General features: G+C 36.3%; 1 protein-coding gene across 1 annotated transcript; it reads right to left on the bottom strand.

Annotated features, from left to right (window-relative positions):
• Positions 1 to 14,599: 14,599 nt before the first annotated feature.
• LOC118920069 (olfactory receptor 7A10-like) lies at positions 14,600 to 15,568 on the bottom strand. Its single transcript, XM_057489517.1, has one exon. The coding sequence runs from the start codon at positions 15,566 to 15,568 to the stop codon at positions 14,600 to 14,602; it is 969 nt and encodes a 322-aa protein (XP_057345500.1).
• Between the last annotated feature and the right edge of the window lie 2,933 nt (positions 15,569 to 18,501).

Below are 18,501 nucleotides of genomic sequence, written 5' to 3'. Positions count from 1 at the left end.
TAAGTTGAATATGTAATTCTGTTTCCCAGTTCTAGAAAGCACTTTACACACTATGTGCATAAAATTTATCTATATAAATGGTGCCCTGCAGTTGGGAAGTGCACAGCATGGGCTGCTCTACACAGAAGCCCTGACCACAAATGAACAGCTGCCTTCACAGATGATCAGTTCTGTTACCCATATATCAGTAGGAAGAATGAATTTTTTGTGTGTGTGTTTAGCTGCTCTACAGTAAAAACCATTGCTTTTGGTTGATGCTTCACCTTTGGGAACTGGAGGAATGCATTCCTTCATATGTTCATTCATATATGTGTTAATTCATTCTAACATATTTACTGAGCACCTTCACTGTTCTGAAGGCTGATTTCTATCAGAACATTCTTTTTCTGGTGACTCAAGCGGACATTTAGCAAGTACTTTTCCTGGCAGCTTCCCTTAAAGCCCCAATGTCCTAAACCTGTGATCCAGGACACCACTGTTGGGCTTTAGTTCTGAGGCTCTCATGCTTTCCCCCTTGCAAAGGCTTCCAGGCACCAGTCCCCTCAGTCATGTTCTGTGGAGGGAACTGTGGCTCTGACTGCACATGTTCTGGAGCAAACTTACAGCTGCTCTTCTAGGGAAGATCCTGGCCCTGGGCAGACCTCCCCAGCCACAGGCAGGAGATAGGGTGCTGAGAATACTCTACCACTTCTTTTAATTTTCATAAAGGAGGTGTGTCAACCATCCTCTGGACTTATCTACTTATTTACCCTTTTAAACATACATTCATTTATTTTGATCATGCTCCTTGTGTAAGTACATCTGTTTCAAATTTAACTATCACTATCAAGAGACAGACACACTCATCCCTTCTCCAAGGTATTTGAAAAAAGGAATTGATCATGTTTGTAAGAATTTCCAGAAAAAGATGGCGAAGTAAGGAAACACAAGCCCCCAAAGTGTTGTTTGGTAAATAACAGTAGTTCTTGTAATCTATATTTCTTCTAATCTAATCCATCACCAAAACATAGTGATCACTCTGAAAAATGAGCAATACCCATTTCATAAGATATTAGATGCTCTGGTAGATTTTCTTCCAAAAATCCTGGAAATTATATCTACTAAAAGAGAGAGCAGTGCTCAAGAAAATACAGTGAAGGTCATTGATAAATAAAGTTTCTGAGATTTCTAAGAATTACCCTATTCTACAGGTATGTGAAATAAATTTTAAAAATGTATGGAAAACATATAAAAATGTGCTTTCCACAAAGCAGGTGCTGGTAAACATAAGTCCATTGGAGTTTGAATAGCTTGTATTTCCTCTGTAATTATTACATTAACATGATTCTTATACTATACTTGGAGTTTATAATCCTATTTTCAGTATCCATTAGCATTATTCAGGTTTTATTTTTAAGGATCTGCCTTAATCACCACACAGAGCATGCACAACCCAGATCCTTGCCTGAGGCTTGAGGCCTGTCCTGTCTTCCTAAAAACCCTTTGAAATGACCATGATGGCCTACAGCCCAGGTATCCTTTTGGTAATCTGGGTTTCTCCCTGAACCACACCAAGCTCTCTCTCACAGGGATCTGTGCCTGGACATGATCATTTTGTGTCTTCCCTCCACCTTCAGCTCTGGTGGCAAAACCTCTACTGACCCTCTTTTCCCTATCATGCCTCTAGTTTATTTTAAGAGATGTTATAAAAAACTGCCACTCAAAATTTCCTGTCACAGTGATTATATCAGTGCTATTGGGCATGTCATCTTTCATGCAGTATGATACTCATGGAAGGAATGCATTGTTCTACCCAGAAAAAAAATGTGCTAGGATTCCCATTGCACATTGGGAACTGGAAGGGAGTGCAGGCTAGAGAGATAAAGAAAACCACTTCTTAGATTCAAAAAGACATATGTACCCCTTTGTTTATTGCAACACTATTTATAATAGCCAAGATATGGAAGCAACTTAAGTGCCCATCAGTAGATGAATGGATAAAGATGAGGTTGATATACAGAATGGAATATTATTCAGCCATAAGAAGCTAACAAATCGTACCATTTGAAACAACATGGATGGAGCTAGAGGGTATTATGCTCAGTGAAATAAGTCAGGCAGAGAAAGACAAATACTAAATGATTTCCCTCATTTGTGGAATATAACAACAAAGCAAAACTGAAGGAACAAAATAGCAGCAGACTCACAGACTCCAAGAAGGTACTAGCAGTTACCAAAGGGGAGGGTGGGTGGAGAGGAAGGAAGAAAGAGATTGAGGGGTATTATGATTAGTACACATGGTGTGTGTGGAGTCACAGGGAAGGCAGTGTAGCACAGAGAAGACAAGTAGTTACTCGGTGACATCTTACTACACCGATGGACAGTGACTTCAGTAGGGTATGAGGGGGACTAGACAATATAGGTGAATGTAGTAACCACACTGTTTTTCATGTGAAACATTCATAAGTGTATATCAATGATACCTTAATTAAAAAAGAATCCAATGAGAGCTGTTATACCCATGGATGTGTCTTTTTTTTACAATGAAAGGTGACATATTTCTACCAGATAAGGGCAAAAATACAGGAACAAAGTCCAGAAGAGTTCACCTGGAACTTGTATCTGTCTTCTCCCCAGGGAGGTGTGGAGAGTGCTAACATTCCCTGGAAAACAGTATGCGACAATATGCATGGAATGTCAACAACCAGGTAAGCTCTCTTGAACATTGGTATCTAGAGCTTTTATTGGGTCTCAATCACCTAGAACTGGTGTCCACCCAGTCTTTAAAACCTCTTGAAGTTGTGCTGTTATCACAGGACCCAAACCCCCACCTTATCTGGTGTGGCCTAAGTTGCACATAGAAGCAAAAACACTGATATCAGACATGACATACCAATGGCATAGAGATCACCTGCCAGGAGCCCAGGGCAATGGCTTGGTCTCTCTTTAGGTAAGATTTATTCTCTATTACACAGGACTAAACTGATTATGTTGTAACTTGTTTTCATAACACACTACTTTAACACATTTTCAGTTTATCTCCTTTTCCAAAACTATGGAAAGACATCCACTTTCACCTCACCAATAACAGATGTTCAACCACATAGCAGAACAATTTACTTTTGGAAACCTGTGGGGAAATCTTTTAATTAATTAATTAATTTACTTTTTTTGCTTTCATTAATCTACAATTACATGAAGAACATTATGTTTACTAGGCTCCCCCCTTCACAAAGTCCCCCTGAAAAACCCCATTACAGTCACTGTCTATTAGCATATTAAGATGCTTTAGAATCACTACTTGTCTTCTCTGTGTTGCACAGCCCTCCCAATGTTCCCCCACATTATACATGATAATCGTACTACCACCTTTCCTTTTCCCCTCCCAGGTTGATATACAAAATGGAGTATTATTCAGCCATAAGAAGAAAACAAATACAACCATTTGTAACAACATGGATGGAGCTAGAGTGAAATAAATCAGGCATAGAAAGACAAATACCAAATAATTTCTCTCATTTGTGAAATATAACAACAAAGCAAAACTGAAGGAACAAAATAGCAGGAGACTCACAGACTCCCTTCCCACCCATCCTCCACAGTCTCTTTCCCTTTGGTGACTGTTAGTCCATTCTTGGGATCTGTGATTCTGCAGCTGAAAAATGTTGTTCGTAATTTGATAGGGATTCCATCAAATCTGTATATTGCTTTGGGCAGGATGGCCATTTTGACGACATTAATTCTTCTTAGCCAAGAGCATGGGATGAGTTTCTATTTGTTAGTGTCCTCTTTAATTTCTCGTAAGTGTGTCTTGTAGTTTTCAGAGTAGAGGTCTTTCACTTACTTGGTTAGGTTTATTCCTAGGTATTTTATTCTTTTTGATGCAATTGTGAATGGAATTGTTTTCCTGATTTCTCTTTCTATTAGTTCATTATTAGTGTATAGGAAAGCCACAGATTTCTGTGTGTTAATTTTGTATCCTGCAACTTTGCTGTATTCCGATATCAGTTCTAGTACTTTTGGAGAGGATTATTTAGGGCTTTTTATGTACAATATCATGTCATCTGCAAATAGTGACAGTTTAACTTATTCTTTACCAATTTGGATTCCTTGTATTTCTTTGTTTTGACTAATTGCTGTGGCTAGGACCTCCAGTACTATGTTGTAAAACAGTGGGGAGAGTGGGCATCTCTGTCTTGTTCCCAATCTCAGAGGAAAAGCTTTCAACTTCTCGCTGTTCAGTATGATGTCAGCTGTGGGTTTATCATGTGTGGGCTTTATTATCTTGAGGTACTTGCCCTCTATACCCATTTTGCTGAGAGTTTTTATCATGAAAGAATGTTGAATTTTGTTGAATGCTTTCTCAGCATCTATGGAGTTGATCATGTGGTTTTTGTCCTTCTTTTTGTTTATGTGGTGGATGATGTTGATGGATTTTTTATGTTGTACCATCCTTACATCCCTAAGATGAATCCCTGTTGGTCATGGCATATGATCCACTTGATGTATTTTTGAATTTGGTTTGCTAATATTTTGTTGAGCATTTTTGCATCTATGTTCATCAGAGGTCTTGCTCTGTAATTTTGCTTTTCTGGTGGGGTCTTTGCCTGGCTTTGGTATTACGGTGATGCTGGCTTCACAGAATGAGTTTGGTAGTATTCCCCTCTTCTTCTATTCTTTGGAAAACTTTAAGGAGAATGGGTACTATGTCTTGTCTGTATGTCTGATAGAATTCTGTGGTCAATCCGTCTGGCTCGGGAGTTTTGCTTGTGGGTAGTTTTTAAATTAGTGGTTCAATTTATTTGCTGGTAATTGGTCTGTTTAGATTTTCTGTTTCTTCCTTGGTCAGTCTTGGAAGGTTGTATTTTTCTAGGAAGTGGTCCATTTCTTCTATGTTTTGGAGCTTGTTAGCATATAGGTTTTCATGATATTCTCTAATAATTCTTAGTATTTCTGTGGGGTCTGTTGTGATTTTTCCTTTCCTGTTTCTGATTCTGTTGATGTGTGTTGATTCTCTTTTTCTCTAAAGAAGTATTGCCAGAGGTTTATCTATTTTGTTTATTTTCTCAAAGAACAGCTCTTGGTTTCATTGATTTTTTTCTATTGTTTTATTCTTCTCAATTTTATTTATTTATTCTCTAATCTTTATCATGTCCCTCTTTCTGCTGACTTTAGGCCTCATTTGTTCTTCTTTTTCCAGTTTCGATAATTGTGATGTTAGACTATTCATTTGGCATTGTTCTTGCTTCTTCAAGTGTGCCTGGATTGCTGTATACTTTCCTCTTAAGAGTGCTTTTGCTGCATCCCACAGAAGTTGGGGCTTTGTGTTGTTGTTGCCGTTTGTTTCCAAATATTCCTTGATCTCTATTTTAATTTGCTCATTGATCCATTGATTATTTAGGAGCAGGTTATGAAGTCTCCTTGTGTTTGTGAGCCTTTTTGTTTTCTTTGTAGGATTTATTTCTAGTTTTATACCTTTATGGTGTGAAAATTTGGTTGGTAGAATTTCAATATTTTGGATTTTGCTGAGGCTCTTTTTGTGACCTAGTATGTGGTCTATTCTGGAGAATGTTCCATGTGCACTTGAGAAGAATGTGTATCCTGTTTCTTTTGGATGTATAGTTCTATAAATGTCTATTAGGACCATCTCTTCTACTGTGTTGTTCAGTGCGTCCATTTCCTTACTTATTTTCTGCCCAGTGGATCTAGCCCTTGGATTGAGTGGCATGTTGAAGTCTCCTAAATTGAATGCATTGCATTCTATTTACCCCTTTATTTCTGTTAGTATTTGTTTCATGTATGCTGGTGCTCCTGTGTTGGGTGCATATATATTTATAATGGTTATATCCTCTTGTTGGACTGAGCTGTTTATCATTATGTAATGTCCTTCTTTATCTCTTGTTACTTTCTTTGTTTTGAAGTCTATTTTGTCTGATTTGTACAGCAACCCCTGCTTTCTTCTCTCTTGTTTGCCTGAAATATGTTTTTCCATCCCTTGACTTTTAGTCTGTGCATGTCTTTGGGTTTGAGGTGAGTTTCTTGTAAGCAGCATTTGGATGGGTCTTGCTTTTTTATACATTCTATTAGTCTGTATGTTTTGATTGGTGGATTCAGTCCATTTACATTTAGGTTGACTATTGAAAGATATGTACTTATTGCCATTGCAGGCTTTAGATTCGTGGTTACCAAACGTTCAAGGTTAGCTTCTTTAGTATCTTACTGCCTAACTTAGCTCGCTTACTGAGCTGTTATATACACTGTCTGGAGATTCTTTTCTTCTCTCCCTTCTTATTCCTCCTCCTCCATTCTTTATATGTTGGTTGTTTTATTCTGTGCTCTTTCGCGATTTCTTTAACTGCTTTTAGTGGGTAGTTGATTTTATTTTTTGCCTTCAGTTAGTATTTGGTTGGTCTGCTTTCTTTGCTGTGATTTTGTTTTCTCTGGTGACTTCTGTTTAATCTTAGGAGTGCTCCCGTTTAGAACAGTCCCTCCAGAATACCCTGTAGAGGTGGTTTGTGGGAGGCAAATTCCCTCAACTTTTGCTTGTCTGGGAATTGTATAATCCCTCCTTCATATTTAAATGATAATCATGCAGTGTACAGTATCCTTGGTTCAAGGCCCTTATTTTTCATTGCATTAAATATATCATGCCATTCTCTCTGGCCTGTAAGGTTTATGTTGAGAAGTCTGAAGATAGTCTGATGGGTTTTCCTTTATAGGTGACATTTTTCCTCTCTCTAGCTGCCTTTAAAAATCTTTCCTTGTCCTTGATCTTTGCCATTTTAATTATTATGTGTCTTGGTGTTGTCCTCCTTGGTTCCTTTCTTTTGGTATTTCTGTGTATTTCTGTGGTCTGTTAGATTATTTCCTCCCCCATTTTGGGGAAGTTTTCAGCAATTATTTCTTCAAAGACACTTTCTATCCTTTTTCTGTCTCTTCTTCTTCTGGGACCACTATAATACAGATATTGTTCTTTTTGGATTGGTCACACAGTTCTCTTACTATTGTTTCACTTCCTGATATCCTTTTGTCTCTCTCTGTGTCAGCTTCTATGCATTCCTGTTCTCTGGTTTCTATTCCATCAATGGTCTCTTGCATCTTATTCATTCTGCTTATAAATCCTTCCAGAGTTTGTTTCATTTCTGTATTCTCCTTCCGGACGTCTGTAACCTCTCTCCGGGCATCTGTAATCTCCCTCCAGACCTCATCCCTTAGCTCTTGTATAGTTCTCTGCATCTCCGTCAGCATGTTTATGATTTTTATTTTGAATTCTTTTTCAGGAATACTGGTTAGGTCTGTCTTCTTCTCAGGTGTTGAATCTGTTATCTTGGTCTGCCTGAAATTTTCCCTTTTCTTGGCAATAGAGATAGTTTGCAGAGCTGGCACAAGTGACAGCTGGAACAATTTTCCTTCTTGTTGGTTTGTGGCCTTCCTCTCCTGGAAGAAGAGCGACCTCTAGTGGCTTGTGCTGGGCAGCTGTGCACATACAGGGCTTCTGATTCCTGCCACTTGCTATGGAGTTTATCTCTGCTGTTGCTGTGGGCATGGCCTGCCTCATGCCGCTTCTCCAATATGGTGGAGCCACGTTGGTGGGGTAGCGGCCGGGAAGCTATTTATCTCCATGAGGGGCCTCTGTGCTCCCTGCTGCCCAGGGGATTAGAGTGCCCAGACTTCCCCAGATTCCCTGTGGATGGACTAAGTGTCCCAGGATGCTTTCGTCCAGCTTTGAGGTCCCTGTCCCTTTAAGACTTCCAAAAAGCACTCACTTTTCTTTGTCCCCAGGGCGGCATCCTCAGGGAACCCCTCACAGGTCTTACTGTCCTGTTTCCCTAGTGTCCAGGACCCCACGCATGCACTGTGTCTGTGCTCTGGTCCGGATGGCTTGGGCTGGGTGTTTAGCAGTCCTGGGCTCCCTCTCCCTCCCCACTCTGACTCCTCTCCTCCTGCCTGGGGCTGGGGTGTTGGGCTCTCAGGTCCAGCCAGGCTGGGTCTTGTATCTTACCCCCTTCACGAGGTGATGGGTTCTCGCAGGTGTGGATGTGGTCTGGATGTTGTGCTGTATCTTCTGGTCTCTCTTCTAGGAAGAGTTGTCTTTGTTATATTTTCATAAATATATGTGGTTTTAGGAGGAGATTTCCGCTGCTCTACTCATCCTGCCATCTTGGCTCCACCCCAGGTTGGCCCTTTTGACACTATTATTTCTTCCTGTCCATGAGCATGGGATGTATTTCCATTTATTGGTGTCTTTTGTAATTTCTCTCATGAGTGTCTTGTAGTTTCCTGAGCATAGGTTTTTCACCTTATTGGTTACGTTTATTTCTAGTTATTTTGTTCTTTTGATGCATGTAAATGGAGTTGATTTCCGGATTTCTCTTTCAGCTAGTTCATCCTTAGTATATAGGTATACAACAGATTTCTGTGTGTTAATTTTGTAACCCACAAGTTTGCTGAATTCAGTTATGGGTTCTAGTCATTTTTTGGTGGATTCTTTAGTTTTTTTGTGTGTACATTATAATGTCATCTGTAAACTGTGACAACATAACTTCTTCCTTACCAGTCTGGATGTCCTTTATTTCTTTGTGTTGTCTTATTACCATGGCTATATGACCTCCAGTACTATGCTGAATAAAAGTGGAGAGAGTGGGCATCCTTATCTTGTTCCCCATCTTAAAGGAAAAGCTTCCAGCTTTTCACTTTTAAGTATGACATTGGCTGTGGGTTTCTCATATATGGCCTTTATTTTATTGAGGTACTTGTCCTCTGTACAAATTTTGTTAAGTTTTTATCATGAATGGCTGTTGAATATTGTCAAATAACTTTTATGGCATCTATTGAGGTGATCATTATTTTTATCCTTCTTCTTGATGATGTGGTGTATAATATTGATTTTTGAATATTATACTATCCTAGAATCCTTGAAATAAATACTGCTTGGACATGGTGTGTGATCCTTTTGATATATTTTTAATTCAATTTGCTAATGTTCTGCTGCAGATTTTTGCATTTATGTTCATCAGAGATGCTGGTCTGTCATTTTCTTTTTTTTGGTGTCTTTGCCTGGTTTTGGTATTAGTTATGGTGGCCTCATAGAATGAGTTCAGAAGTATTCCCTCCTCTTCTACATTTTGGAAAACTTTAAGGAGGATGAGTAATAGCTCTTATTTAAATTCTTGATATAATTAAGCCTTGAAGCCATCTGGCCCAGATCTTTTGTTCTTCTGTGGTTTTTTGATTACTGATTCAATTTCATTGTTCATATTTTTTGTTTCTTCCTGGTTCAGTCTTGGAAGGTTGTATTTTTCTAGAAAATTGTCCATTTCTTCCTGATAATCTAATTTATTGACATATAATTTCTCATAGTATTCTCTAATAATTCTTTGTATTTCTGTGGTGTCTGTTGTAATTTTTCCTTTTCCCTTTAATTTTTCTTTTTCGATTCTGTTTATGTTTGTACATTCCCTTTATTTTTTTTTGATAAAGTCTGTCTATGGTATTATATATGTTGTTTATTTTCTCAAGGAACTAGCTCCTGGTTTCAGTGATTTTTTCAGTCTTCTTATTCTTCTGAATTTTATTTTTCTGCTTTGATCCTTGTTATGTCCCTCCATCTACTCACTTTGGGCTACACTTGTTCTTTTTTGAGTTTCATTAACTGTGATTTAATACTGTTCATTTTCGATTGTTCTTGTTTCTTCATGTAAGCCTGTATTGATAAATTTTCTCTTAGAAATGCATTCACTGCATCCCACAGGTATTAGGATATTGAGCTGTTTTCATTTGTCTCCATATATTGCTTAATCTCTGTTTTTATTTGGTCACTGGTCCACTGATTATTTAGGAGCATGTTGTCAAACCTTCCATGTGTTTGTGGGCATTTCTGTTTTCTTTGCATAATTTATTTCTAGTTTCATACCTTTGTGGTCTGAGAAGCTTGTTGGTACAGTTTCAGTCTTTTTAAATTTATTGAGACTCTTTTGTGGTCTACTATGTTATCTCTTCTGGAAAACATTCCATGTACACTTGAGAAGAATATGTATCCTGCTGCTTTTGGGTGGAATATTCTATAGATGTGTGTTCCATCCATATCTTCTAGTGTATTGTTCAGTATATCATTCTTTTTACTTATATTCTGTCTGGTTGCTCAGTTCTTTGGAGTGAGTGGTGTGCTGAAGTCTCCTAAAATGAATGCATTGCATTCTATGTCCCCCTTTAATTCTGTTAGTGTTTGTTTCACATGCTTAGATTCTCCTATATTGGGTGCATATTTATAATTGTTATATCATCTTGTTGGATCGACCCTTTTATCATTATGTAATGTCCTTCTTTGTCTTCTGTGACTTTCTTTGTTTTGAAACCTTTTTTCTCTCATACAAATACTGCAACTCCTGCTTTTTTTCTCCCTATTAGGTGTGTGAAATATATTTTTCCATCTGTTCACTTTTAGCCTGTGTATGTCTTTGGGTTTGAAGTGAGTCTTGTGTAGGCAGCATATAGACGGGTCTTTTTATTTGCCCATTCTGTGACTTTATATCTTTTCATTGGTGCATTCAGTCCATTTACATTTAGGGTGATTATTGATAGATAAATCCGTTTTGTCACTGTAAGCTTTAGATTTGTGGTTACCAAAGGTTCAAGGGCAGCTTCCTTACTGGCTAGCAGTCTAATGTAACTTTATTATGCTATTTCAATCATAAGCTAAAGGTTGTTTTTTTCTCCCTTCTTCTTCTTCTTTCCCCACTCTTTCTATATTAGGTATCATATTCTACACTGTTTGTGTATCCCTTGAATGACTGTGAATAGTTGATTTAATGTTGTATTTGCTTATAATTATTCTGTCTTCTTGCTTTACTGTGGTTGAATTTTCTCTGGTGACAGCTATTAGCTTTAGGAGCACTTCCACCCAGAGCAGTCCTTTCAAGATAAACTATAGTGATGATTTGTGGGAGGTAAATTTCCTCAGTTTTTGCTCATCTGGAAATTGTTTAATCTCTGATTCAAATTTAAATGATAATGTTTCTGGGTAGAGTTTTATTAGTTGGAGGCCCTGTTCTTCATTGCATTAAATATATCATGTCACACCCATCTATCATTTAATGTTTCTGATGAAAAGTCTGCTGATAGCCTGATGGGTTCTTCTTTATATGTGTTCTGTTTTCTCTCTCTGGCTTCTTGCAATACTCTCTCTTTGTCCTTGATTTTGCCCTTTTAAGTGTTATATGTCTTGGTGTTGGCTTCCTAGGGTCCCTTGTGTTGGGATATATCTGCAATTCCATGACCTGTGAGACTATGTCCTTCCCCAGATTGGGGAAATTTTCAGCAATTATTTTTCTCAGAGAGACTTTCTTTTCACTTTTCTCTGTTCTTCTTCTCCCTCTGTTACCCCTATAATGAAACTATTGTTCTGTTTGGACTTGTCACACTGTTCTATTATTATTCATGTTATATGTGGTTTTGGGAAGAGGTTTCTGCCACACTTCTTATGTCACCTTTTTCCCTTCTCATGCTGCAGTGAGGATTTAATAATGTATGAACCATTATGTTGTATACTTGAAACGAATATAATAATGTATACCAACTATACTTTAATAAAAATTATAATATTGGGGTTGTTTATGTACAGGAACTGTAAGCATGCATGTACTTTTAGTATATACGTCCCTTTTTCCAGTGTGCATTTGCCTATTTAAATTCTCAATAGCCTTGCATGTTGATCTTATTCTTTCATACCATTGACAGCACATGATTTTGTTTTCATTCTAGCTAAACTGATGTCTGTGTTATAGTATCTCATTGTGACTTATATTATCATTTCTCTGAAACTAAAAGTCTTATTTTATTTGAATTTAATTATATATGTGTGTATCCTGTCTTATGGTATGCCTATTTTGTGTTTGACCCATTTTTACTTGTGGGTTTGCAGTATTTTATTTCATTTCCCAGGATTATTTACATAATTTGACTTGATGTACTTTATCAGAGGAATGTAATGCAAATTTCTTCTCTGACTTTGTTTTCCACCATCTCTCTCTTACTGGTGACTACTGATGAATACTAGCCATTAATATATTTTAAAATAACCCAAGAAATGGTTTTTCCTTATTTATTTTATTCCATGGAGAGAAAATATTTCCTTCTCAATTGTAAATTCATCTATCATTTTTAAAACATTAAAAACATGCATTTTTATATTAGGACTGAAACTAAGAATTTAAAACTACTGAGACAGCATCAATTCCAGCAAAAGGCTGGGTTATATAACTGCAAGATAGCTCAATAGCAAATACTGCAACAAAATCACAGGACAATCAATATTGGAAAATTCAGTACAGAATTAAAATAGAAGTGAAATATCATTAAAAAGGAGTAGAGAGAACTTGGGGAAGAATTGATAACACAGGTGAAATACACAAAAATGTGACAAATTGATGAAATAAATGATCAATTGCTATAAATCAGCATCCCCTAAGCAAAGTATATATATAGGAAGCAACAAGTAAAACTGAGAGCTAAAAACCAAAGTTAGAGACTACAGAGGCCAAATAAGCAAGAGGGATTATAGCTTATGGCTAAACAGAAATAAGATGTTTATCATCAGAGCACTACTTTTTTAAATGCTCAAAGAAATCTGATGTCAAGCCAGAATTCTTAACTAAGCAGCAAAATTGCTCTACTTAAAGATGCCTTAAGAAAATCACAAATTTAAACAACTCTTTGATAGCAGCCTTAAATAGAAACAAAAAAAATAAAAGAGAGACTACTTCAGTGAGCTATTAAGTCCAAAGTAAACTAATCCCAAATTGAAAATAAGAAATGCTGGAAGGAGTGAAGAAAAAAGTTAAGGATAATTTATATATAAATGTAAATGAATTATTTTTATCAGGCAATTTCAGGATTCGTTCAAGTAGTTTGAAATGTATTTAGAATTAAAAAGCATGACAGCTGTAAAACAAATCAGGAAGGTTATATATAGAATTTAAAGTGTTCTACAGTATTAGAACATATGGGTAGAGGGAAAAAGTATTTTAACAGACTATAATAAGTAAAGGACTCAGAATCTTATCATTAATGCAAGTTCACAAATATTAGTATGTGATTACAACTAACAAGTTTATAGAGGGAACAATGGTGTATAAATGACTCAAATAAAAATCAGTGAACTAATGATTAAATGAACATTCTCTCGGCCAATGGGTAGGGAAAAACCAAGAGGGTTGAAATAATCTCAAATTTATCAAGAATTAGGTAAACACAAATGCAAAAAACAATTTATTTTTAATTGCTGTGTAATGTATTCCACATAATTTTTAATGAGTATTTTGTACATTATTAGTAAACATTAAATTGCCATAGGAGAGGAATGTGGGGAAATGGGTGGAGTAGGAAAAGAGTACAAAGAGGTACAAAATTCCAGGGACAAATAAATTAATCACTGAAATGAAGGTACATCATGGGGAATATGGTCATTAATATAATATCTTTACATGTTAACAGATGATAACTACACTTTATTATGATGAGCATGTTGTAATGTACATGATTATTCAAGCAATGTTACTTGAAACACAAATAATACTGTATATCAAGTGTCTCAATTAAAATATAAGAAACAAATTTTTTTCCTAACTAAAATGTTTATATTAATTTGCATGGAAAATTTTGTACAAGTAATCTTGTATACCTACTTTCATTACCATGGTAGTGCTTTCACAAAGTCTAGGGAAGGGAAGATATTTTGTAGAGATATACAAAGTTATATATGTAAGTAGCAATATAAATTTTGAAGACAAAGATTATTCAGTAATAAAACATTAAACACATCAATCCTTCACCTCAGTGAATAAACTCCCTCACTCATGGAGAATTCCATTCTTCAGTGAGTAAATGTACACCACATAAAAACCTTTTCCATAGTAATAAAATGTAAAATAATTTTTCTTCTCATTTTAAATTAAAGATCATTTCATATTAGGAGAATCTATTTATTCATATTTGCTTATGTGGAATCCATCTGAAGATATACATTTCATAATCAATTTTAGCCAGTTACTATAGTAAGCTTCATGAACAGTGAGCTGAATAAGACAATAAATATGGAGACCAGTTAAAAACACATAATAGTATGTTAAAGTCTACATAATCAGAATAAATGTTAAGATACAGAAATAGAAAAGAATGAGAGGACAAAAATGAAAACTGTGCTTTCAGATCTCCTCTGTACTGAAATCATATAAATAAACTTAGTTATCAAAAGTAGTTATTTCTGTATAAAATTTATGACTTTCCATAAAATTAGAGAAAAATACTTGAAATGATATATGTCATTTGAGAAGAAATTACTCTTAGTTAATCCATTTGGGATTTCTAAACAAACAAACAGGAATTTCCAAATTTTTTAGATCCAAGTTTGGGAAAAATCTTGTGAAAGTAGGAAAATGAACAAAGGGGAAACTTGTCTATCTGCCAGACAGAGCAGAGAGACTAATAAAGTGAGTCACTTAGCTTGTACATATATATTGAAGTGAAAGAAATGGAAATTTCAGGAAATATATAAAAGGAGCAACTTCTGCCACAAATACATCAAAGAATATCAATTTTGGCTCCATGGTTTTTAGTCCTCTGATCATGGACACTTCTTCAGCCCCAGGACAATTTTCCCTTTTACAGCTGTCATCCCAAAGAATGCATTCAGTGCCCTCTTTATGTCTTTGTTCCTCAGGCTGTAGATGAAGGGGTTAAGCATGGGCATGACCACAGTGTACATCACTGAAGCCATCGCACTTGAATGTGAGCTTCCAAATGGAGCAGAGCTAAGGTACACTCCTAGGCTTGTACAGTAAGATAAGGAGACCACTGAGAGGTGAGATGCACAAGTAGAAAACGCTTTATACTTCCCCTGAACTGAAGACATTCCACATATGGAGGAAACTATCTTACAGTATGAATAAAGGATACTAGTAAGGGATCCACCACCCAGCAGCCCAGCTCCAAGATACATCACCATGTCATTAAGAAACTTATCAGAACAGGCAATATGGATCACCTGATTGATTTCACAGAAAAAGTGGGGAATTTCCAAGTCTGTACAGAATGACAGTCCCAACACCATTAAGCTGTGCAACAAGGAATACAGGATACTCATTATCCAGGATACCATAAGCAGCATTCCACAGAACCAGGGACTCATGATGACTGTGTACTTTAGAGGGTGGCAGATGGCCACATACCGATCATATGCCATCACAGTCAGGATAAAATTCTCCATCCCTAAAAAGACTATAAAAAAATAAATCTGTGTGATGCAGCATTCATATGTTATAATTTTGTTCTGTGTCTCTATATTAACTAGTATCTTTGGAATGGTGGTTGAAGTGAAGCAGATATCTACAAAGGACAGGTTGCAGAGGAAATAGTACATCGGTGTGTGGAGGTGAGAATCTGAGATGGTGGCCACTATGATGAGGAAGTTTCCAATCACAGTGGTCAGGTACATGGAGAGGAGAAGCCCAAATATGACAGGATGAAGATCTGGGTCCTTTGATAATCCCAGAAGAAAAAATCCTGTAATTCGTGTATCATTGTCTTGAACCATATGGTGGTGTTTATGACTAGAAATGAAAAATTACATGATTAATTTTCACACATTCAGCATTACTAACATAGTTGAAATGCTGTAACTTATATTTTGCAGTCAAGAAATATATCATGCCCTCTTTAAATGATCTCCTGTGGCACACAAACTTGAGGAATATATTTTGAATCCTAACCTACTAAGGAATACAAGGTGCTGAGAAACAAAATACTTACAATTGAATAATAGAGAAACAACATAAGCAACTAAAAATTATGCATCAAGTCAAATGTTGCTAGGTGTTATGTAGAAAAAATGGTAAATAAGAGAGTAGATGAGGGTATTAATTTTTACTGGAAGTTCAAAAACCTTTGAAGAGAAGGTGTCATTTGAACACAGGGCTCAAGGAATCACCTGATTGATTTCACAGAAAAAGTGGGGGATTTCCAAGTCTGTACCGAATGACAGTCATAGAGAAGAGTTAATCTGGGGGAAGAGTGTGCTCTGCAGGGAAAGAGCCAGTGCAAGGTCCCTGAGGAATGCTTTTCTTCAGATATTCAACATTCAAAAGAAATCCAACATGGCAAGTTACCTGTGCAAGAGAATGAGTGATGAGAGTAGGAGTCAGAGAATGTTGAGAATGAGGTGGTCTCCCTGCTGATGTGGAACCTTTAAGACATCTGGAGTCATTCACTCCTATGTTTGTTCCATGCATTTATTAATTTTGTTTTCATGGAATTCTCTAAATGGAAATGGATAGTACCCAGATTGCATGTGGTATATCTTCTATAGTCATGTAAACATAGGGATCCATATTTATATGATCACGTTCTGTACAATATTTATTTAAAAGAATAAAATTTCAGTTTAAAACAAGAAAAAAATGGACACAAGGAGAATAATGACCTAATAAACACAGGTGGGCCATGAGAGACTCTACAGAGAGGGAGTCTCAAAGTTCCTTGCTTCTGGCATCCTTCCAAACTTTTTATCCCCTTTATGCTCAGAATAACTAATGAGGAAGCAAATAATAATGTATCCAAAAGTGAAAGGAGTGATATCTTTTCAACTTCAAGACACCTTACAGGATGAATTCCCAGTAGAAAAATGTGCAAAGTGAATAAACACAAACAATTTACAGAAAGGAAATACACAATATCAGAGAATTTGAAAAGATGAAATAGTAAAATAATTTTCTAAATGATACAAATGCAAAACTTTTGCAATCAGAAAATCCAGTTTTGAACTTTATATCTACCATATATTGGCTGTTTGGACTTGGTGAGCCAAGGAAACATTTTAAATATGTTTTTTCCTTTCTTTAAAATTATATATTATATACAATAGTATATTGGTTTCAAGCATATAACATACTGATTCAACAGTTATCTACTTTATTAAGTGCTCACCCAAACTAGTGTAGTTGATGTCATCAGAGAAAGATGATACAAAATTATTAATTATATTCTCTATGCTGTTCTTTTATCCCCATGTGTAATTCATGTAATGATTAAGATTTTAAATCTATTTATCCCCTTCATGTATATCACCCACCTACCCCAGCTGCTCCACCTTGGAAACCACCAGTCGCTTCTCCATGTCAATGGGTCTATTTGTGTTTTCTTTATTTTCTTTTGTTTTAGTTTCCACTTATAAAAGAAGTCTTACCAATACCCTCACCTAAATAAGGGTTAAAGCCATATCCTTCCTACTAAGGAAGTCTAAAGTTTTAGTCAGTATATGTCAAGCACTAGCATAGTTCCTCCCCATAAGTAAATAAATGTTTATCACTGGTGATGAGATGTAGCTGAGTTTCTTCTCCCTCTCCAATATTTCCATTGTTTCCCCACCTCTCAATTTCCAGACTTATCTCAGTTACTTTTTGTCTCTCCCATTTATCTGAGTCTGTCACCCCTCTAATATTCAGAGACTCAGACAGATCATTCTTTATTACAAAGATGACTCTTCACCTCCCTGACTGAAGTGCTCCCAGTAATTCCCCCTTGGAGAATGAAGCCAAAATTCTGTACCTTCAAATATTAGCCCTGACTTGAACAACCATCCAAGTTCACCCTCATACTGCCCTGCATTCACCCACACTGATCAACCAAACATTGAACATGAGTTGCAGCTTCACCTGATGCCACAGATTCCATCTTAGAGCCTTTATACATTCCCTCTTCTCCCTTACTGGAACCTCACACTGTGTTTTATTTTGAAATTTTCACTGCTCTCAATATTCACACCTCCATCTCCTCTTTACAACTGTCTGCATCATCTCCTCCATGAACCTTAAAAAGTTCCCAAAGAGAAATTACACCTTCTCTTGAACATAATTTAGAAGTATGGCTACAGTTGTATAAGTTTTTATTTAATCCCATGGTTTCTTTCCAATATAGACTATGAGTGTCTTGGAAGAAGTAATAATGTTATGCATACTCTCCCCTCCCCAGAATTAGATTAGTTTTGAACAGTGGTTGAATAAAGGACTGTTCCATAATGAATTAGATAATATGTGCTCACAGAAATTGATGAGAGAAGAAAATGAAGAGCAAAAGGCTAAAATAAATGTGGACAGCATCCTAAAGAAATGTTTCCCATATTCTAAGGTTGTGAACCATTAGGGGAAAACACTATGGATTCTAATTAAATAGATTAAATTAAGTGAAATACAGAATAAAGTGAAAAAGTACATCCTAGGTAGAAAGGATACTTACTAAATCCATTTTTCTCTGTGCTCAGTCATGTATGCATGGGTCTGTGTACATATCTATGTAGATGTGAATTTGCATGGACATACATACTGGATCATAGTGTAAAAGGCATATCTTAGGTGTAATATATGCAAAAGATTGTGATCAAGTTCAGTAAAGGAAATAATAGTTGTAAACTAAGTCCAGTTTCTGCTGATGAGGGAAAATCAAAAAGAATGAAGAGTTCCACAGAAGAGCCGG

This window comes from Manis pentadactyla, chromosome 12 (assembly GCF_030020395.1).
Source record: "Manis pentadactyla isolate mManPen7 chromosome 12, mManPen7.hap1, whole genome shotgun sequence".
Classification (NCBI taxonomy): Eukaryota; Metazoa; Chordata; class Mammalia; order Pholidota; family Manidae; genus Manis; species Manis pentadactyla.
The sequence above is the reverse complement of the archived record's forward strand: the minus strand, read 5'-3'. Positions and strand labels throughout refer to the sequence as shown.

Bases quoted from the DNA above. Each gene is read 5' to 3' on its own strand.
- LOC118920069 (XM_057489517.1), bottom strand. From the start codon at position 15,568: ATGGTTCAAGACAATGATACACGAATTACAGGATTTTTTCTTCTGGGA.